Consider the following 23,318-nt stretch of genomic DNA (forward strand, 5'->3'; position numbering starts at 1 on the left):
TAGAAACCCCTCTCACCAATCAGGAGTGAACTTACTGGAAGTCGACAACCCTAACGCTTGAAAGTGTACTAAACCAAATCTGTACATTAAAAGTTTTGAACATTGGACATGGGGTCCAGCAGGCTCCACCTACTTTTATTGAGGCATCTGATTGGTCAGTTTCTAACTTTAATAACTTGAACTACAGAATAAATATCCCCTAAAAAAATCAGGCAGATTCTCAAGAACATGTTAAAAATGAGAACGGTTCTTCTGGCCAATAGAACGACTGAGTAACAGCCGTTTGTTTCTCTATAGAAGTCTATGGGACTTTGGCTTTTTGGAGCTGGCGGGTACTTCCTGTTTGGAACGCCAGAGGGAGGAGTCCGGAATCCATATACTGTCATCCTTACCAAGCTGCAGCTTTTAAAACCATTCATTTGTATATTTTAAAAATGTACTTTTACTTTACTGTGGTTAGGTTAGTCACCCAGCCCTCTTTGATCAGCTTCTGGCATCATGTGACTTCTTCTCGTGAAACTAATGGAGCAGACGTGCTTTAGCAACTCTGCTGCCGTTTTTGGAATAAACGTCTGACCTGCGTCTGTAGTGGAGCCATCACTGCACACGTACAAGAGAAATAAAAACCTGCTCTACAGATCCGAGCTTAACCACAACAGATAGAATTCAACGCCATCAAATAGACATCTTTTTCACAACACCATTTACTGATTAAACGGAGGAAAAATACCGTCAGCCCGGACAGATGTCAGACAGCAAAGACGAGGAGGGTGTTTGCATGAGCATATGTCGCTATGAGTGGAAGCAGAAAACAAAAAGACAAAGCAATGATGGCGTCCACACAGCTTCTAGCGGGAGAGAGGACACTAAGAAAGAGAGACAGAAATATTCTATTCATTTGTGTGATCTAAAATAATTTAAAAGTCTACGTGGATTTATTTGTGTAGTTCTAAAAACAGTATTTTAGCTGAGAGTTTGCTGGCTGTGCGAATGACTGTATTTTAGGCATCAATTCAATAATATTGTGGCCTATTTGCATAAAAAAAAGATGTTGTCAAAATGAAATCAGGAGAGCAAAGATTGGATTCTGGCTGTAATTCTCACAGAAACGTGTCATTTATAAAAAACTTTTCAAAGAAATGTTGCCTCACCACCAACAGTTACGATAAATGAGAAGTGAATGGCGGATGGAAGTGTGTCCCGGTAAATGACAGCAAAGTCAGGCGAGCATTTAAATACCCACTCCCATGAAAACTGTGTTTTTGGTGTTTTTAACATGTTCTTGTGGTATTTTCCTGATGACGGAGGACATGTATAAAGAAAATTAAGCTTAAATTTTGAAGTTTGAAAAGGAGCCCATTTGTGACGCCAAGCGGGCCACAAGCTTCCAGCTCTGCTCCATTCTGATGCTTCCACTTGCAGCCAAATAGACCCATGTGTGTCTTGTCGCACCAGTAATGTTAGGTCAGGGGGTGTGAAGGGCTGTAAGCTAGTAGGAAGACGGAGAGCTCTGACTTAGACCTGAATTTCTAATGAACCCCTGCCGCTCTGCAGAAACTACGTCCTAGATAAACCATGCAGGTGTTTTCATCTTGTCTGAAAAGCGCATCCTCGTAATTAAAAGACCACAAGGAATAGATCAGAAGATGATCGGAGTGACGGACATGTAACCTGCTGACAGTGAAGGGAACATTTTGAGCTGAGGCGTCAATCAGGTGACAACGCACGCGTGTGAATGAACAGCCTCTCTTTATTCAAACACTTTCCCCTCACACCTACATAAAAAAAAATGGTCCTGCCATCCCCGCATAGAAGCATGGGCTATGTGGGGGGTTGTCATGACGACGGGCCTCTTTCGCTGCAGCCTGCCTCGGATTGGCTCCTCTGATTGCTGCTCAGCAGCCCCGGGGTCTGCAGTGCGCTTCTCAAACAACACTTTGATGGGAGTTTTATTGGCGAGTCTTCCATCTCTAAATCGTTCCTGCTGTCATCTTTATTTTGATTTATGTATTCCCTGATCTATTTATGCACGTGAAATAGGGGGAGGGCAGAGGAGGGGGGAGGGTGGGAAGAGGAAGACAATGACAGCTACAATGCTCTGTACTCTACCCCCAGGGAACGCCGGTGGTACATTTGCCTTTTAAAGTGTTCAGCAACAGACGAGCAGAGCTCAGCAGCAAAACGCTACAAAGCCTTGTGCCTCCCAAGCCCCCCCATCCCATCCCATCCCATCCCATCCTAGCCCTCCTCATGAGTCAATAGGCACTGCATGCATGTTCTGTACGCTCAGACAAAAGAGGCATTCTTTCAACTGCACCCGAACCCTCTGAAGAGGGTTAAACGGCGCTGCACGCCGTTGTGGGAATAACAGAATCAAATAAAAGAAAAAGGCATTATCGCAGCTTTAGAGTCCCACACAAACCAAAGCCTTCAGACCCAAGCAGGGATTTTTTTTTCTAAATACACAATATGCCGGGGCTTTCATGTGCCTTTGCCCGTCTGGGTAACTGGCAGAGGGAAGCTTCCAGAAGGTTCTGGGAGTGCAGGTACAGAGAAGCAGAGCAACCTCCTTGGGAAGGAAAGCAGGCTTCAAAGACTTCTCCATCACAAAGAGAGGATGTCTCGCAGAGATTCAGACCTTGTGGCAATCCCTCTGTTATAGGAGCTATCAAACAGATCGGTGAAGGTCAGACTTTGGACTCACTTCAGACCTGGACCACAGCAGCATTTAAGCAGATCAATAGCCGAGGGGAAATCAGGCTACCGGTCAATAAACAATGTTTCCAGAGATCAGTGGCGATGCAAACAGAACCAAGAACAGCATCCCAAACTTTACCAGGGAAACAAAGCAGTCGTCTGATCACAGCCTGACAACAGTTTGTCGTGGGTGTCTGTCTGTACCTGTGGTATTGTGCTTGAAGAAACTGGAACTCATCCTTGATCCGGTCGCAGGAGTCAGAGGTTGTGAATTTCAGCTGCTGTGAGGAGGCCTGCAGAAAACAAAGCAAAACCATCAGCTTAAAGAAGGAGAGGTTAGGTTGAAACACAAACGGCTAAAATTAACAAACTCTCCTATTAGGGCCTAATACCAAAACTCCAAACAGAATCTTTTGAAAAGTTCAACATTTATTTTTGTTTTTTCAAATGAATCAAATAACTGTTGAATTTTTTTACATTTCCTGCCACATTCGCTGGCATTTAGTATTTTTACATGATTTGAAAGAAGCAAAAGTGAAACTCCTAACAAAATTCTTAATTTTTTAATAAACAGAGACCAGTTTGGACCAAAAGCTTACAAGAAATTAAAGGAAAATCAATTCACAATGAATTAAGATTGATTAGATTGATCAAAGTTTTAAACTCAGTCCTGCTGAGTGCCAACATCTTCCTCTGACTGGCCGCGCTCGCGCTGAACATTTCACTTTCGACTTCAACAACCCGATAAAAGCTGCTGTTTAAGCATGTAAATGTTGGGTTTGGGTGGAGCCATCAGGACCAGGTAGAATCAGTCCTTCAGCACACAATAACACATTCCTACAAACAACATTAACCCTAGAGCACTATCGCCAGGTGATTTTCACCCGAGCAAATCTATTGGCATGAATTCCAATATGTATCGTGTTGAGGAGTCTGTACCTTCACCAGGGAGGTTTCAGGTGTCCCAGGAATGGGTGGACCAAAGACCAAGTTTCTAGTATTATTATTTCAGGAATTCTTTTGTTCTCAAATTCCTAATTTTCAGTACTTTTTGAGCATGTTTCAAGGAACTTCCCATGTTTTTGTATTTCATGTTGCTACACACACCACAGTTGAAAATAAAAGAAAACCACTCTAATTTCTCAAATGTTGTCATGTTTTGATCTATTTTTTCCCTTTTTGTTGGGTTTATTATATCGGGTCAAAATTACCCGGCAAAAGTTATGAAGTAACTTTTTTTTAGCGAACGTGTTCTAGGGTTGAAAAGAACAAAATTGAGATAAAAATGTGTACCTTTATAGAAATGCTGGTTTGAACACCAGAAAATATCACTACAAACCTAAATATACTGATGTTATACTCGCAGATTGTATTTATTGTAATTGTGATTTCGTGAAGGTCATAGGATATATTATACTTGTTATTTAACAAAAACCAAAATCAACTAGTTTTCATTTATGACTGACACAAAGACAACATTAGGAATTTGATTTCAGTATTTCTTGGAAGTAACCCGTCACCGTACCACATTGTCCTGCCTCAGGCAGCTTCACAAAAGCACACAAACAAACACAAAGACGACTACTTCAGGTTCAAAAGAGTACAACCGTTTTTTCAAAGACACGTTCATTTCCTATTGAGTCTTGCTAAAGGAGGCAGACGAACCATCAAAGCTTTACAAAGTAAAAACAGACTCACACAATATTTTATTAACATAAGTATAAATAATTAGTTTAACAGTAAAAGCTGAATAAAATATCTATATTCTATATATCTTTATAATAAAATATATGATGCTACTGTGACAGGGCCCCCCCTTACCCTTCATAGAAGCGTGCTGGCATGCTGCGCCGCCACCACACTTATAAACCTCCAGTTCTCCCAAACTAGGCCGTTGCTTAGAGACAGAACTCCTCGTGTATGGTGTGTTAACCTTTTCAGCCATTATGGGATGGACCAAAGTTGGCAAACTATGGCTGTGGGGTGTGACACATTCTTACATTTGCCAGAGGGGGGTGTTACTGACCAAGACCTCCATTTCTCCTCTGGAGGTTTACAAATGTTGAAATTACCAACGTTGGGAAAGTTGCCTGAGGTCGTTCAGGCAAGAAAGAGGAGACGGGTGAAGGATAAACAAGTAAGAACTGAGAAAAAAAGAAACTAATCGGAAGAAAATAAGCACAGAAGGAAAGAAAAAAAGAGTGTGAGTTTTCTTTGTAAAGTAAAATGGATTAAACTATCACAGCCATAAATTCTAAGTAACCCAAGGATTTCAAACATTCGTCTCTAGAACAAAAAAAGCAAACCACTCAGCTGTACATCACCAATGACTCATTTTCAAATGTTAGTTTTTCTGTCTCTTACAATAAAACAATGAATAATCTTAACCAAAATAATAAAGCACAACTCTGAAACATTTAAATGCCAAAACCAGTAACTCTAAAGGGTCTAAAGTTGTTGACTAGAACCTTCCATCGTAAGTTTAGAGCTAATGTGGTACTTTGATGTCTGTCAAGCAGCTTTCCCATAATCCTTTTAGCTGTGTCCTTTCAGGTTGGAGGATGTGATGTTTTGACCCCTGGGGTTTCTAAACCAACAATAAGATAACCAGAGCAAATGTTTTAACATCCCTGGAACACAACGCAAATGTAACACAAGACAGCAATGTAACAAGCTAAAACGGATACAAAAAGATAGTGTGTCCACTTTATTTGTTTGAAAATAAAAAAGCCAAAACTCAACCATAAAAATCATATCTTAGTTAAAAGATCCAGGTATGTATGTAATAATAAAAACTGTTTCCTAAAAGTGTTCTTTTTTGATTTTGGGGGACCTTTTAAAACAAATAAAAAAAACCAAGATCCATGATGAAGCCAACTATTAGTGTTTATTTCCTATAATCAGCAACAGCAGGCTAAGAGAAAACAACCTTAATGAAAAACTGATATTTTTTTATATTTAGACATGGAAAATTGTATCGACTTAATCAATTAATCAATTTATACTCTTGCAATCCAAACAGGTGAATTTCTTTCAGGAAAGTTGTAAATCGGATTGGCTTACACTGTTTTTAACTGTACACTGTTAAAAATGAAAGAAATCTATTATATCTATATTGAAAATACAATTTGGATTGAGGTACGGTAGGTTTATTTTACTATGAGGTACATCACAGCAGACAACACACGCGTGATGAAAGTAAAAACTGATCAACCATCATTCCAGTCCAATGTGTGGACAGACTTTGAATAAAGTCATGTGACCATCCAGTGTCTAGAATGTTCTGAGAATGTTCCCTTTGGATTCTTTGGATGTGGAAAAACAACATTGGACTGAACTTTAGGAGACTAACATGTGAATGGATTTGCCGTTCATTCTAGTTTACCTGTTTGTTTTTCGACACATACCTTTTCATTTGTTCTGTGTTTGAAATAAACTAAACTAAACTGAAACTTATATTTCATTTCCACTTGATGATCTGGACGAAATCCAAGAATCTGGAAAATGTCACTGTTCAGTTCCTGGTTTCTCTCTGAGTCACACTGGTTGAAGTTTGGGCTAAAGATGTCCTGGATCCATTTTAGGGTTAGTGAATCGGATCAGCAAACAGAAATTATGATACAAATTGAACCGTTAAATTAATTGTTACACCCCTTCAAACCATTACGTTATATAAATCAGCAAGTTACACCTAATAGAGCCTTAAAAGTGTTTAAGAAAATCTTTAGATGTATACTAAAAAGCACTAAGTGCCAGTGTAGTTTAGATTGGGTGATGTTGGGTCACTATTTGGTTCTTCGTTGGTGGCAGATTAGAAACTCCTGACTGAATTCTAAGACAAGAGAATTAAAAGCTGTAGACGTAAAAGCCATGGTTACTTCTGTGGTTCTGCTGGTGTAAATAAAACGAGGCTGAATCTGTATAGATCAGGTTACAATATAATGCCTACATTTACAGCAAAGTCCTTCTGGACATTGGACCAAGAGGAAGAAGTTCTAGATTTGATTTTGTGAACGGAACAATAAGATTTCAGTTTTTGCATTATCAGATTATTTTAATTCATGCGATTGTTTGATTCTGTTCATTAGCATCAAGGTACAGACGTCCTATAAGCATCTATGCATAACACATGCATGCAGACGCTTAATACCCTGAATCATCCAGACTTCCCTCTCCGTCACATTAAATCTGCATGGCGCATGCTGCCACACATCCACAAAGCGGCACGTGCACGGCACCCAAATGTAGGACAATCTCTAATTTGATTCTGCCCTGCTCCTTTGAGACGTAATTAAAGCATTAAAAAGCTTTGTGGGCCGCTGAGGCAATTGAGACAGTCTTCTGCGAATAAATGGGATTCATCGTTTCAGGAAATTGCTGACCCCCCCCCACACACACACACGCCAACACTAAGCCCACTCTCTGTCACACACACACACATTTTACCCTCGGTGGCCTCATCATCTGCCTGAATCCATGTGAAATCTTCTGTGAATCATTATGTCTTCTTTAAATGTGAATCACTACATTTCTGCTCCACAGATCAGCTGACAAAAGCATCGGGTGGAGGTGGAGGTGGGGATTACAGGGGTGGCCTCAGCTTTACGCACACACAAAGACACACAGATCACACCGCCGTGATTAGACACGGCAGCGATAAATGAATGCAGCAAAGCGTTTAGACACACAAACTGAGTGCACACATCACACAGACAGGTTCACACACACACACACACACACATGCACACACATGCATGCAATAACAACAGACAACAGAGGCAAACATCCTCTTCTGGATAAATCCAGCCTGAGGGAAGCTGCAGCGTGGGGATTGTATTTCCTGGAGCTTTGCCTGACTGTTTACATCTCAGCTGGAGTGTGTTAGTGTGTGGTATATGTGTGAGTGTTTTGTGCGTTGGGAGGGAGGGAAGGAGCCTTGGCATTGTAATCACTCACTAATGACTGGATGTTATCTTACGCCCACTTCTAAATGAATGCAGAAGATCCACAATGATGAGCAGTTGGCCTATTTTTCACTGGAAGGTTGTCTGTTCCATAGCAACCGCCTCAGTCATGATTACCATTTGTTTTCCCTTGCATTTCCACTGTTAAGTTTGATTGTACACAACAAAGTCAATTTATTTTAAAATCTGTAATAAAATGAGTATTATATAAACATTAATATAACTAATTCCTCTTCATTAGCTTAGGTGGGATGACCAACAACAGCTCAACCTGTTTGGGGGATTTACCTGTACAGGTGCTGAGGATTTTTGGGTTGTTCGGGTCTGCGGAGGTTTGTAGTGAGCTGTGTCTTGCGGTGTCCACACCAAATGCGATTTGTGCATCAAATTTGCGTCAGTCGCCTCTCTTTCGGCGTGCGGCGAATTCGCTGCTCGATGCCAGCCCCAAACTGTGTTTATAAACTTGACACCCCACAAATGGGAGGAGCTACCGCCAAATGTCTTTGGAGCAGCGTTGGTGTATATGTCATTTACATTGCATGGAACACACAGAGGACGGTTAGAGATCAGGTTGATTTAATTTGAAGGGCATCGGTAATCATGTCTCCATGTCCAAACGCTAAATGGAATTTGCGTTTCTTGGCCAGAGCTACACTGGCTTGCGATACCAGAGACACCCGCGATTGTGCATGGGGTGGGAGGGCTCTTAAAGAATCCCGCCCCTTTTAGAAACCCGCAACTAAAGTAACGAACACCTGTCAAACCTGGGGTTTAAAAAATAACCCATTACTTTACGTAAACAATAATCGTTGACTATCAAAACTTAATCGTTGACTAATTGACTACTGAAATAATGGATGGTGACAGGATGACTATAGGATCCCCACATAAATTACATTCTAATTGTTTAATTTCCTCAGTTTTAACAGTCGGGCTGCACACAAAGAGGGGGCTAACGGGCCACTTGCACAGTCCACAGGAACATTTTTGCCTTATAGGCTCAGAGTGGTCTACGACCTTGATATATTTCATGTAGGCCGCCTGCGTGTCCTGTATAGGTTTGCCCATTTTTCACCTTCAGCCCATATCTACCTTTAAGGGCAGTTGTGACTAGGGCTTTAACATTAAACTAAATCATGATATTGTCCATAAACTTACAAATGTGAATGGTTTTGATTTTTAACTGTTGTTAGGAAAACAAGAAGTCCAAGTAGACCATCCCTGCGGTCTATACATTAATATTTGTGCATGCTTTATCCTGAGTGAGGTCACAGGAACACCTGGAGCATATTTGAGGCATCATAATGCAAACAGGTCGCTGCTCCCCTGCAGGGCAATTGTACATACTCATTTATTTAGAGTAGCTAATTAGCCTATAAACCATGTTTTTGGGGCTGTGGGAAAAAGCAGGAAGGTCCACAGGAAACCCATGAACAAATGCATCAATTTCTCCCATCTAACTCAATATACATAACACTTGCAAATTCTTAGCAAATCTTTTAAAGACACACCCAGACAGAATGAGGACTTCCGGTTTTGACTCACACACACTGCAGCCTGTGTCTAAGAATGGTTTAAGCAAACATCTTCACCCAAACATCCCAGATTTGTGTTTGGACAAAAGCAGGGACAGAGTTAACTGACCCGATTCCAAGCGGAGCCCGTTCAGCCTTGTTTTGGCCTAAATGAATCCTTGCCGTAGCTACTTACTCTGTGTGAAACCAGAGAAGCTGAGGAATAGGATTGGGCCTTCAGCCGCTTTAGACACGAGCTTTAGAGCGTGGGGAGAGCCTAATCCTGTTTCGGCCAGGAATTAGATTTTGATTATTATCTCTCACAAACCAAGCAAGAGCTTACCCCCCCTTTCAGTTGCACTACAGCCCACAGAACCCACACATGCATCCACACCACCCTCCAGCAGACCTACACATCTGACCTTGTTAAGACGTTTTAAAGGGGATTATTTTACTTTTATCACTTGGAGTGTAGTGCCCTTGCAAACACAGGGTTGGCATGGCTTCCCCACTCTGCAGAACTATCTTGACCCTCTCTACCCGAGGCCAGCCAAGCGCTCAGTGTAAACATACACAAACATGGCAGCACTTGCAAAACACAATCCTGCTAGCACACGGACACTCATTTTCAAAATGCACCTCACAAATACACACACACACACCGCAGAAACAGAGGGCAGAGATTGTGAAATCCAGGGAAATTTGTCATCAGTGGGAAAAGTGGTGTGGGTTTGAGATTAAAGACTGGCTCACAGAGGGGGTGGCTTTTAGATTACACCAAGAATGGTGGTGCAGATGATTGATGGCTCCTTGTAAAAACCAAGGCTATTACTTACAAGAGAAGTAGGAAAAGACATTGGGGTGGACGCCGTTTCTGTCCCCAAGCTTGTAATAAGTGAGGGGACAACAAAAGAAATCATGGACGAAGCAGACCTTTGCCTTCGCTTGGCAAAACAGACCCATGTTTGAATATTTACATACAATGATAATTATTAAACAGCCTGACAGTCCTTGCAAGACAAGAGTGCTAAAAATAAAGTAAAAAGTCTTAAAATATTTCAGTTCAGTCATTAAATTCCAGGAATGTTTGCTTAACAAGCTGCTATTAAGCAGAAATCAATTAAATAACAGAAAATATATTGCAGTTCTTCTTGTGGAATGACAGTTGAGACAGAAGTAAACAATTAAAATATGCATCTTCGATAAAAACAGAAAATGAATGACATAAAATTGCTTTGAAGGTTTGCGGTGCCTTAAAAAAAGAAGGTGTTAGCTGGTTTATTGGCTCTGATTGGGAACATGTGAACCACTATGGAGCAGTGCGGTGACCTGAGGCTGAAAGTGTCCTGTAATTTCCCAGGTTCTGCAGAGACACCAACAGTGAGTCTTTAAAGGGGGAAGAGGGTGGCCAACGATTTTCTCAGCTTCTGAAATCTCACTGAGGTTTTCCCGTCTTCACTGTGTCTCTGGTGTACGGTTCTGTTACAGTGCAGGCTCATCACATGCACCCGTCTCAGGAAGTGCAGTGGCTGATGGGGCTTGAACCACCTTTCGTTTGTTTTTGACCAGGTCAGGTCCTCTGAGATGCAAGTTCCCAGAAGTTTGAAGGTAGTTGCCCTTTCTGCAAGGTCTCCATGATTATATATAATGAGGTCAGACCCACACTGTTCCTACTCAAGTTCACGAGTGTGAAAGGGAGATTTTTTCTTATAGACGACACTGACAGCATCTTGTTTCTTTAAGCAGACTCATCCTTTTTTTTTTTTTGTTATATGGCCATATGCAGCAGTCATTAGCCAACATAATGATTGTCCTCCAGGAATGGAGAGATTTACGGTCCATCACAGAGAGCAAATTGCACACGGCTTTGAAGGGCGGAGTTTAAACCGGTCAATTAAATCAAACTGAATCAATGTCACCAAATCAATGTAATATTGTTTCCACAGGAGCTGCAGGAGTTCAACTTATTGGCTCCATGATTTACAGGGGTGCACTGTGGTGTAGTGGTTAACCCTCTCACCTCATATTTAGACTCCCAGCTGGGACCTTTCTGTGGGAAGTTTGCATTTTGTCCTCGTACATATGAGGGTTTTCTCTGGGCGCTTAGGCTTCCTTCCACGGACTAAAACATCCTTCGTCGGTTAACGGATTACTCTAATTTGCATTGTATAGGCTATACACCGACAGGGTATAGGCTCCAGCAACCCTGCGACCCTGAAAAGGATCAAGCGAGTGTAAAAAAAATAGATGGATGGAAAGACGGATCCCCTGGATTCTCTTCCTTCAAGAATCAGCAGCCGTCACACATTCCTGTAAATATGACGACTGATATGAAGTGCATGCTGCCACACATTATTGGATGGAAGTTTTGATTTGAAATGGTCCTCACATTGGTTTGAACCTATGAATTGCATTAACACTGTTGTTCCTCCCTGGCATACCTGCAGTAAATAGTCCTGATTCAGTAACTGGAAGCGGTCTGTCCAAATGTGTTCCCAATGCTCGCTGCACTAAGTTGTGATGCTAGCCATCTCTGGCAAAGAATAACTGAATGAATTTAATTTAATTCAACAACCAGACAAATTATTCATTCATTCATCTTCTTCCGTTTTTCCCTTTCGGGGTCACGAGGCTGCCGGAGCCTATCCCGGCCACTTATGGGCGAAGGCAGGGGGCACCATGGACAGGTCGCCAGTCTGTCGCAGGGTCACACATATCACACACCCATGCACACTCACATTCCCACTTATGGACAATTTGGAGTGACCAATTAACCTATGAAGCATGTTTTTGGATGGTGGGAGGAAGCCCCCCGGAGAAAACCCACGCACACACAGGAAGAACATGCAAACTCCACACAGAATGGTCCCCCGTTGATGTTCTGGTATGGTCCCCCAGCTGGAACTTGTACCGGGGGCCTTCTTGCTGTGAGGGGAGCACGCTAACCACTGATACTTATTAACCAAGATTTAATTAAAACAAACAATAGATTTTTTCCTGTATACAGTTTAGTTTATTAAAGAAAAACAGTTGGGATTGAAACTCAATTAAGGTGGAACTTTCTTTTATTGAATTAGAGAATTTAACCTTAAAAACTAATTGAAAGCTGTATTTCTGACTGGCAAAAAATTCAAGAAATTACTTTAAATTGAATGGATTTAATGAAAGACAAGCCATTCATTTTCACAAACTGTTTAATCCCTTTAGGGGTTTCAAGGACATTTACTGTTGGGCAAAGGCGGGGTACACCCTAGACCCGTACTCATATTCATGTATTTTGGCTATGGGAGGAAGCCAGAGTTCCTGGAGAAAGCCTACACATGAACAGGGAGAACATGCAAACCTCACAAACAAGGGGCCTTCTTGCTGTGAGACTGCTTACCGCTACACCACCCTAGAGTTGTCAATCATGTAGTCAATAAGCTGATCTTCCACCAAATGAATCGACGTCAGTGCAAAACCCAGAAGAATCTAACGAGACACAAAATCTAAATGTGGTTTTGAATCTTTGACTTTTAATAACTTAAGAAGATGGCGACCTTCCAGGGCTGCCCGACAGTCTGCGGTTACACAAAGACAATATTCCTTTATGCACTCAACACTCAGAGGAAGTGTCATTGTTTGGAGGGTATAGTGGCTTCACTGTTACTGTAAAGCTGCGTAAGCATTTCTGTACAAGTCTGTATGACAACGTCCCTTCATTTCAACAGATTGTCACAATCTCCTGTCTGAATACTTTTTCAATTACCGATACGAAGCCCATCGAGACGACTGTTGTTGTGAATTTGGGCTATACAAATAAAATTGAATTGAAAAATGGAATTGAATAGATCAGTCACACATGATACACTACTCAAGGATATAAAGGCTTTAACATATTCATCAATTTTAAGATTTTTTGCGCCTTAAGGGTGCCTCTTCAAAGTGTGAGACTTGTTTGAATAGGACCTAAACATTTCAATCGAGTCACTTCCACTCGTTTGGGAGGGTCCTAGATTATCATGGCAAAACCTGATATACTATCTTGATATCACTTGAAGACTCCCTGCTTTACAATAAACACTATGTGATTTGAAACCACATTTTCTAAAATTGCTTTGCAAAATATTGCAACAAATCTGAGGTTCACTGAGCGTCGTCCGCTGTTGCTGCTCCTGTGGACGTTCCTGACGGCTTCTCTGAGAAATTCAGAAACCTTACAGAGACTGCTCACCATTTCTTAGAACATCGAAACTGAATACACAACCTCTTTGTGTTCTAGATTTTCAGATAACAAACATTGCCTTTTATAGATTTGGACCCTGAAACTCAAGGTACCAAGTCCCTTTTTGTATTTCAAGGATGGAAAGACCTTTTGAGAAGTTCTACAAGGGTGACATGAGCACTGTCAAATATATTACACTGCCGTATCCCTTTTAGGTGATGAGGCAGCCAGAACCTAACCTGGGCACTGTTGGGCAAAGGCAGGATACACCTTGTACAGGTACCGAGGTGAAGGCCTTTCACTCGTGTCTCTCAACAGAACTCACATTTGTAGGTTTCTATGGACAAGAATCCCTGATTCTGTTCAGATCCTGCAGTGTTTGGTCTATGTTCACCCCCAAAGAAACAACTGTAGCCGCTTATCAAGCTCTTTCTGTCGCTGGGGTGCATGCGCTGCTTGAAAAGGGTCTACATGTGTGCATGTTCAACAAGGGAAGGGGTTGCACCGGTCGACAACCCGACCTTTCAGCCGCCCTGAAAGCATCAGAACAATTGTGTGCTCTGTGGCTCTTCACAAAATCTACATCACCTGTGACCCCGTGGCCTCAAATCCACCACTGTGAAGCACAGGCTCCTGGAGTTGGCTGGGGTGTGTTAGTGTGTGCGCGGGGGGGGGGGGGGGGGGGGGGGGACTCTGTTTGTCATGCTAATCATCCGGACTAACCTCGACAACCCAGACATCTGCAAGCCCACGTGTGTCGAGCCCCCCATTCAATTTGTTCCTGAGATACAGAATGCAGATAAGACCCTTGAGCCGAGGCGGAATGTTGGCGAGCGGTTGGTGAAAAATAGCTTTGTTTTTACATGTGCGGCCAATCACTGACTGCGTGTTGAAGTGTGTGTGTGTGTGTGTGTGGGGGGGGGGGGGGGGTGACAGATCATTGTAACATGCTTCTCCGTACGATTCTGCAGGAACTGAGGTTCTGTCCCTCCAATCAACCAGCTTTTTCTACCCTTGACTAGACGCACACACAGGCAGCATGTTGTGTGTGTGGGCAGAGGGTTAATGGAGCAGAGGCGGTGGTGGTGTAGGGGGGTTGTTTAATGGGCGAGACAGGGGACCATTGGGATTAAGTCCCCCCCCCACCCCCAGCTGGAGGCTTTAGAAGAAAGGCTGGGGGCTGTTCTGTTAATTCAAGTGGGCTTAATAATGCCTGTGCACCCTCTGCCCCCGACCCTCCCACCACTACATTAGATCTGGGAGGAAACACACGATAAAGGGAGACAGGCCGAGGGTGGGGGCTGCGTTCAACCTGTGGCCGTCCCTGCAGTCAAGCATGAGCTCCGGGGTCTTGAGAGATTTCCCCTCCATATAACTCTGGCGCCGAGCCCCTCTGTTGTTCCACTTTCACGCCGCAGCCAGCTTTGTTGAAGCCGCATTAGCATTCATCAACACCCAAACAATATGGCGGCGCCGTCAGCTGGGCCGGGCGCTGTGCCACCACGGTTTCTACCAAACCAACCCCCCAACATTTGCAGACGGATCTGAGGAGAGATCAAAATTTTAAAGAATGTCCCATAAATCGAGCCTTAAGGACTTGCTTTGGAAAAGATAAATAGCACAAAACTCCAAACGCATTTTTAAGAAGACGTGAACTTAAAAACTTATCAGGTTTGCGGTGGAGTTCAGCCAGCTGTGTTAATGAATGCTGCCCGTAATCCGCTGCAGAATTCACGCCGCGTGCCCATGCTGATAATAGCCGCCGGTTCGTACTCTTTCCTGCTCAGCCCTGTGTTTCTTTCCCAGCATGCTTCACACCACGACGGCTGAATTTCACTGGAAAACCTTTGGGTGTGGTCACGTGAGATTATTTCATGCAGCACTGAATGTTTGCATTGCTGTTTAGCTTCTGGTTGGATCAACTAAAGATAAATCGTTTAAATGAGGGATTATGGGTATTTTTCCCATCATTATTGACTTCTTTCAGCAGTTTTCACAGCAGTAAGAACAAAAAGTGTTCGCGGTTCGGGGATTCTGCAGCAATTCACCTCCTCAACGGAGCGTTACGTTATAAATGTAGTCTCTGTTCTCTGATTGCTCGTGGGATTAAATCCATTCAATGATCACAATCTGATCATTTCTAAATTCATCAAAAACAAAATCTGGATAAGCAAAAATTCAATATCACATTTAAAAAATTTTGACAGAAATTTACTGAAAATTTAAAGTAAATCAATTCTTTAGAAAATGAAATGATTTAGTTTGAAACTTAATGACAACAGTTTCATATTTTAAAGTTTTTCTTTTTTAGATTAGATTAAATTAGATTAAACCGTGCATAATTGTTTAATTTACAGGATATAAATGGGCGGCAGCTTCATCGATATGAAAATTTTAAAACAATTTTAAAAGAAATTCTTCAGTAAACAAAATTTCCCGAACCTTACATTAGTCTTTGAGAAAAACTGAATTTACCGCTGTTTTATTGGAAAATAACTGGTTTTATCCCCCAAATGGGTGAGGTTTTATAGGACAGCCATCATAGCAGAAAGGTCTTCTTTTTCTAACTTCTGCCGTTTCTTATTGCATCAAACTAAAGGCTTCATAACCGTTCAGCTCATCGGGAAGCTCTTGGTGATGGTCGGCATCAGAACAGGCTTTCAGATTTAATATTTCACAGTCGTCAAGCTGCAAACAGTCGTCGCATTTCTTTATTAAATGCAGTTGTGATTGTGATCACTACAGGCCCTGTAGGCACAGCTGCACTGCAGTCAGACCCTGTTGTTATCTGGACTTAACCCAAATTAGAGGAGGGATATGAGGCCGTCGTCAGACCGGGATGGAGACGGGTGATGTCTGCGCCTGTACAGAAGTCTTCATTAAAGAAGTACGGTTGAATTGCTCTTATTCAAACTGAAATCGGAAATCAAATTTTGCTCCAATATATTAGAAAGTCCCAAGTCTTTCCAGTACTGTTGTGTTTTGGTGATAGAATAAAGCCTGATCCGTAAAACTGAAGGAAAACGTGTTGCCTGGAGGGAGAATTGATCCCATTGGGAGAACAAATCTACTCTACCTGCTCAGTTTATGGGTTTTGCTTCCATTTTACAGGTTACATAAAGTTTTTCTTACTCTGGAACACGGTCGTCTTGAAAGCAGAAATGTGTTGTTGTTTTTTTGCAGCCACGGAGGAAAATCTCATTTGTCTTCACCAGGGCTCGACATAGCCATTTGTCCGCTGGCCCGGTCCTGTTTTTCGAGCAGTGCGGACCACAAGACTTTACTTTTCACTTGTCCGCTCGGGCCACTAAAATATTTAACGGTTTATATATTCTTCACCTTTTTCAATAAAGTAAATTTTGCGAAAACGTGTAGATTTACCTCGTCTTCATAATTTAGTTTTTCTGCTAGTCCTGTGTTCAGACTTCAAGGGTTTCTATGGGAAACCTTTGATCACTTCTCCTTCTCTCCCGCCTGCGCGCGCTCGGCCTTCACTGCGGAGCACCACGCGGCACGCGCTCACTACTTTTTTTTTTCAAACTTTATTGATTGTAACAATTCAATACAAAACAATGTTAAACAGCAACAACGAAGGCACAAGCCAGTGGGTTATTATTACATTTGATTATAAATCCGACACCGTCACTGAAGAGAGACTGAAGCATGTCAGAGATGTGGAAGACATGGCAGGAATAGATAGGAATATGTTGGATGGAGTAGTGGGTATAATTAGTAGTATGGACAGCAAGATATTTAATGAATGCATTGAAGATGAAACTGTATCCACTAAGCTTTAAGCTGAATGTCAAAGAATCAAAGGCAACTCCAAATACCTGAATCTCAGACTCAAATGCAGTAGAATGTTAAACTACTTAATTTTGTTTTTCTTTACAACACTGTAAGCAGTAAGTATTTCTAGTTAGCTGAATGATCTCAGTTAGACCTGCACAATATGAGGAAAACTCGCGATATGCGATATCAGAGATTAAAATTGCGATAACGATATAATTTGCGGTATATAAACAAACAGCAAAATAACCAAATAACCATTCCCAGTTTAAAAATTATACTCCAAATGACCCACGTTGACATAGGTTACAAACATCTAACATAACAGGGCTCCATCTGATTGATCAACAATGTGAAGGCGTCCATCGGATTGGTCAAATGCATTAAGGGATTTATTTGATTCGTTAAATGGTTCAAGCTGCCATTAGATTGTTTTAACACATTTAAGGTTTATGATTTATTGCGATATTTGCCGTTAGAAGCACCATGAAAACTTCTGAACTAGTGTTACCTACTACACTGCAGTGCTCTCTTCAAAACATCTGAAACAGACTAGAGCAGATTTAAGTTTGATATGGTCTATTTTCAGTCATTGAAAAGTGTAGAAATAAGTGATGTCACCAGAATGCACCAAATTGTACCATATTAAAAGTTTCCGGGGGGGCATGCCCACAGACCCCCCTAAAGTTGCAAGCACCTGCGGAGCGGCGGGTCCCGCTATGCGCGGTGTCGGGCCAGTAACTTTCAGGCAGGGCCAGTAAGTTTCAAAAACTACTGGCCCTGTGGGCCAGTGCAAATTTCTGGGCTATGTCAACCCCTGTTCACTCGTCTGAGAAATAAATAAAAAGTATGCAGGAGCTGTGAATTCTCGGCAAACACCAACTGTCCAAAGCCTGGTTTATCCCACGCCATCATGTCCTTCACACACATTTCACAAGGTGCTGTGGAGATGCATCAACACCGCCAAACAGGAAATGCTTTAACGCCGTTTGAATAAATTATAAACACTTATCACCGCCGTGAAATCCAACTCATCTAAGATTTCCCTAGAGGTAAAGACGAGAGCAGCCTAATGTGAACTGGTTCTTAAGTGAGGAAGCGTTGGAGCTCAAAGTCCGTGTTCTCGGAGCACGGTCGGACTTTCAGAGGTCCACCGCAGGGCTCCAGACTGACTTTTTTCACTAGGAGCACAGTGGCCCCTAACTGAAAATTTTAGGGGCACAACCAGAAAATTTAGGGGCGCATACCGTAAATCAACATTCTAACAAAATCTACTAATTTCCACTGTATTACTAATAAATACTTTAATAATAGATGCAGAAATTACAATGTGCTGTTTCTCATTCAGTGTCACATTTTATTCTTCACTTTTGAAAATGCAACAACAAGGTAAACTGACAGCACCATCGCTGTCATGACAGTACAAATAGTAAAGAAAACGGATGGAAATTTATCTTGGTGACACCAAATAGGTGCAGCCAAGATGCACAATAAGCGTGTTTGAGATCACCCAGGTGGACGCAACGCTGCGCAGATCACCTGGTGTGTGACATATATTTTTGTTTTTGCTCCAACATCACCTGTCAATCATCACAAAAATATCTCGAGAAAGGGGTGGGAGCAAGGGGCAAACCTACCCGGACACAGCTGGAAACTGAACTGACTGAAAGCTGCCCTACAGACTACAAAACAATGCATTATGGGACATGTGTCCTGATGGTTTTTGTAGTGGAGTGATTAATTAAAATAATTTAAAATACCAATTCATTAAAAAAGGCTACATCCATCACAAAACATTAAAATAATCATAACATATATAATAACACAGATCATACTAAGGGGGAGAAGAATATTAAAACTAAATTGAATGTTAAGGACAATTCCAATTTCCTGTTCTCCTTCAGTCTTGCTGCAGATTTGCTTTCATCTCACAGCCCCCCCGCCTGGTGTCCCCAACGATCCAGGCGAGGTGCTGGTTCATCTTAAACACGTCTATCGTTGCATTTTCCCTACGTATTTTCAGTGTGTCTAAGGCTAATCTTGTCACTCGCACATGTTTAAAGTTCAAGCCCCGTTAGCTGTCACGCACGTACGTGTGGGACATTTATTCTCCTCAGCTGACCCGACTCCCGCGGGACGGGAGCGGTGTGCTGCCGTAACGGCCGTGCATAAACCGTTTGATGCGCCGCCGTAACCGTAACCAAAACCTAAACCTTCCTCCGGTTCTGTGCGGCCCAGAGAAAAGTTCAGCACGGACTGCATGTATTTAGAAAATTATGAGCGAATAAATACGTTCTAAAGGAAAGTAAGGAACTCCTTAATGTGGTCCGGGGAGGGAGGGGGCTGTCAGGTGTCCTGCTTTCAGGCCCTGTCATTGTCACGCCCCCAAGAGTCATTTACCCCACTGTGATTGGTTGCTTTGTCAGCTCCGCGCACGACAATGAAAAAGTGTCATTCATACAAACTGGCGGGCTGCAGTAACATTAAACATTCATATTAAGGCGGGGACCGCAAAATATCATCTTGGGGGCCGCAAATAGCCCGCGGGCCGCGAGTTTGAGACCCCTGCTGTACACTCTGGCACTGGTACACTAGCCGCAGGTCGGAAGAACGAATCAATAGTTCGCTTACCCATAGTTCAGACGCACATATCAGGTTGTGATATTTGTCTCCGTTTCCTTCCCACAGATGTTTACACGCACTCGATTATCTCTAGGCCCCTCCCCCTACACGCATTTTAGCCACTCACAGTGGCTTTCCCTATTCTTCTCACACGCAGTGGCCGCCTCACAGACAGGTATCACGCGAGAGTGTGCGTGCTCGCGTTTCATGAGTATGCGCGAGTGTGTGTGCCTGCCTGCGTCCGTGTGGGCTTGCGTCTCATTGATTATTTCATTGATCATTGACGTGCCCCTTCCACGTTTAATGTATAAAAAATACGGAGGGTGGGGGAGGCAAATTTACTGGTCGCGCATGTGCGACTGGATGTAAAATTCAGTCGCACACTCTCAAATTTTGGTCGCAAAATGCGACCAATTGCTCGCAGTCTGGAGCCCTGCACCGTCTGTCTTTGTCGAGCTTTGATACGACACTTGTGTTTGTGTGGCTGTCTTACACCCCCGCCAGTCCTGGACAACAAAAGATGGAGACTGGTGGGATTTAAGGAGGCACAGGTTTGTCTGCATAGAGGTAGAACATATTCAAGGATAAAGCCATTGCTGATGCTGGAGGATTACCAGAAGAAGCTTTTTCTCAGCCTGGAGTGACAAGTGAATAGACGTTAAAGCTACCTGTCCTTACGGCTGTCTGCAGGTGAAAAATGGTCAACGTAGGTGGCCCACACGAAATATCAAGGTCGTAGACTGCTCAGTACACAGCCACTACATACATGGATTGAAAGTGGTCATACGTGAATATATGTGGAAAAGGTGAGAAAAGTTGTGGTCTTTACGTGAAATAATACAAATGTATCACCACCGAACCACGTTAAAACCAGGAAACAAGTACGAATAAACCAGGGAAAGAACACGTAAAACCAACAAAAGCCAAATCTGACCCAAACTTTGAACGTGAAATGTGCGCCGTATACGCCATATAAAGGTTATACAATGGTGGTACATGCGTGTAAAGTCTGTTAGACATACGTGGAACGGTCGTGGAAAAGCCTCAAAGTTGTGTATGAATCTTGTAAAAAGATTTACGTAATAAATCTTTTTGGATAAAACAAACGTAAACAGTGCAACTCGCATGCGACCAAAAATTTTGAACGTCTCATTGAATAAAGAATTCAGCCGAAACAAACATCGGCAAATGACGAACCCAAGAAACACTTATGAGTTATGTACATCACGCATGGATCACGATAGACTTTGTGGAAAATGCACAAAATGTACGTAGTGGCTGTAAAACGGCCTTCATGAGTGAAATTGTCCATGCAAATTTTTTCTACGGGCATGACCTGTTGGAGTTTAGGAATTTAGATAAACGGTAGTTTGCGTTACATGTGCACATCGTGGCATTCATGCACGGTCAGTAAGGAGCCAGTACTTGCACCTTACCAAAGACTAGAGTTTATCAGCATGACTCGTACATAATCTGTGCGTGTAATTTACATAATCCGTACAAATACTCCACAATACACACACACACACACACACACACACACACACACACGTCAATGGTACGTTCCATTCTCATGACGTCCCTTAAGGTGGTCGTATGATCCTTTAAGGGAGATGCAAGACGCACCTGCGCTCCCCTTAACCCTTGTGCTATCCTATGGGGTCAAGATGACCATTGACGTGTTCTCCCTACCATGACAAAGGTGGATAAAGGTGGAAAGATTTCATGTAATCCATGGACACCAGTGAAGATCACAAATCATTGAAAAGAAAAGGTTCAGAGCACTGTCTAGTGGGTCTAGATGACCCACTCCCAATGTTAAAGTACCTAGGATAGCACAAGCGTTAAGATGCAGTCACTCCACTCTGCGACCCTCCTCAGGCCCAGACAACCCAAAAACCGGCAGCACCCGTCCGGGTCAACTTCCCATACGGGTCCATGTGGCTAAGCCTAGACACAGGTGCAGGCTAATGTCAGACCAACAGACCGCCAAAGGGCAAATCATTCGTGACATACGACCGTTCCCTTTAGCAAACAGCCCCTACGGCGGTGAAGACAAAAGGTGGAACAAAAACCCTCACAGCAAAGGTCAGAACGCCAACAGATGACTCAGTGGTTATTCGTCCTCCTGCTCAGATGAGGTGAAACAACAACAAGAATGGAATGGTTTTTATTTCCTGTGGCACAGTTCTGCCCGTCTCTGAATATGAATGCTTGACCAGACCAGAGGGCCTAGCGCCAATATCACTGATGAATGCATGCCCTGGACTGAGTTTCTGTTACCATGGAAACGTGAGATTATGAGGGAAAATGTGCAGAAAAGCCCCCCAACCACCTGCATGTTGGCAGTGCGTTTGGAGCACACACATGTTCTCCGTGTCTCTGTCAGAACTGGGAAATCAAATAAATAGCTGGTCACTGGGATGGAAGCAAACCTCAAGAACACACACTTAAGTGGGAAAAAATAAGCTGGAAAAAGAAAAATACACAAATGTCACACACAAAAAAAATACATCAAATTCCCCATAACCTTCACTCATAACTGAATTTAGCAGATTTAGAAGAACATTTGGGGTCTCGTGTTTCACAGAATTAGCTAGAATTGCATATGTGACGCACTGAGTTGTCACTTTCTGAGGCAAACTGCGGGACAAACGTCAGAAGCCACTCACTGTGTGTCTTGATTGTGGAAACATCATGTCAGGTCCGAGTCCGTAGCTGTCCTACCCAGAAACGAGCCGCCGCGCGGCCGGCGTCACCGTCTTCCCGCTGCTCCTTTGTGTCCACGGCTAGCCCAGCCCCATAAAGGAGCTGTCCAGGGTTAGCGGGGGTACTACCTCCACCACCCCCCAAAGAAAACTAAATAAATCCAATGGAGTGACTCGGTGCGGGGGGGTCAGAGTGACGCCAGAACCGCTGGGCCTGTCCCGAACCCGGATTTCTCTGTGTGGAGCGCGCGCGAGCTGTTCTCCGGCTAAGCTAGCAGCCCGTCAGACGCCGTCAGACCGAATGATTCATCGCCGGCGTTCCCGCCTCGAAGCCGGGAATTCACGCGGATGCAGCTGCGGGGAACCGCCGCGTTTCTCCTGCGACAGTGCAACTACTAAATGTGGGAAAAAATATTCAGCGGAACTCAAAGCGCGCCCTGCCGGTACACAAAAAAAACCCCGAACTTCAGTTTTCAGGCGACGAATACGAAAACTGACGGCAGAGACAGCGTAAACTCAGCGCTCATCCCTGGATAGTCCGGAAGGATTTGGCAGCGAATCCAGAGGCATTCCAGTCCTGGAGGTGGTGGGTTGGAGCTTCGCGGCTGCGCAGAACGCTCCCCACGCAGAAACACGACCGCTAGAAGAGCTGCGAGCAGTTCTGCGCGCTGTGGATCTACAGCCGGCTTATATCCGAGCAGACAGCGCCTCTAGTGGCCACGCCGAGTCATGACAGCTTCCAACCGCTTGACTGCTCTACAGAGTTACTTTAGCTTACTATCCTGTACCATAAAATGTACTTATTCAACTAAAAGTAGTC

At 43.1% G+C, this 23,318-nt stretch overlaps 1 protein-coding gene across 4 annotated transcripts in view; it reads right to left on the reverse strand.

The window, feature by feature from the left end:
• aes (amino-terminal enhancer of split) overlaps nt 1-23,159 on the reverse strand; it is a 43,007-nt gene extending 19,848 nt beyond the window's left edge. For 2 of the 4 annotated variants that reach the window (XM_011474521.3, XM_011474520.3), the window contains exons 1-2: nt 22,463-23,158; nt 2,902-2,990 (exon numbers count right to left, since the gene is read on the reverse strand). In XM_011474521.3, the coding sequence (XP_011472823.1) occupies nt 2,902-2,990; nt 22,463-22,489 (116 nt within the window). In that variant the 5' untranslated portion in view covers nt 22,490-23,158. Of the gene's footprint in view, nt 1-2,901; nt 2,991-22,462 lie in introns of all 4 variants that reach the window. The other 2 variants (XM_004068350.4, XM_004068349.4) reach the window with 2 other exon arrangements.
• Nucleotides 23,160-23,318: the final 159 nt, after the last annotated feature.

The sequence above is a fragment of the Oryzias latipes genome, chromosome 4, assembly GCF_002234675.1.
Source record: "Oryzias latipes chromosome 4, ASM223467v1".
Lineage (NCBI taxonomy): Eukaryota > Metazoa > Chordata > Actinopteri > Beloniformes > Adrianichthyidae > Oryzias > Oryzias latipes.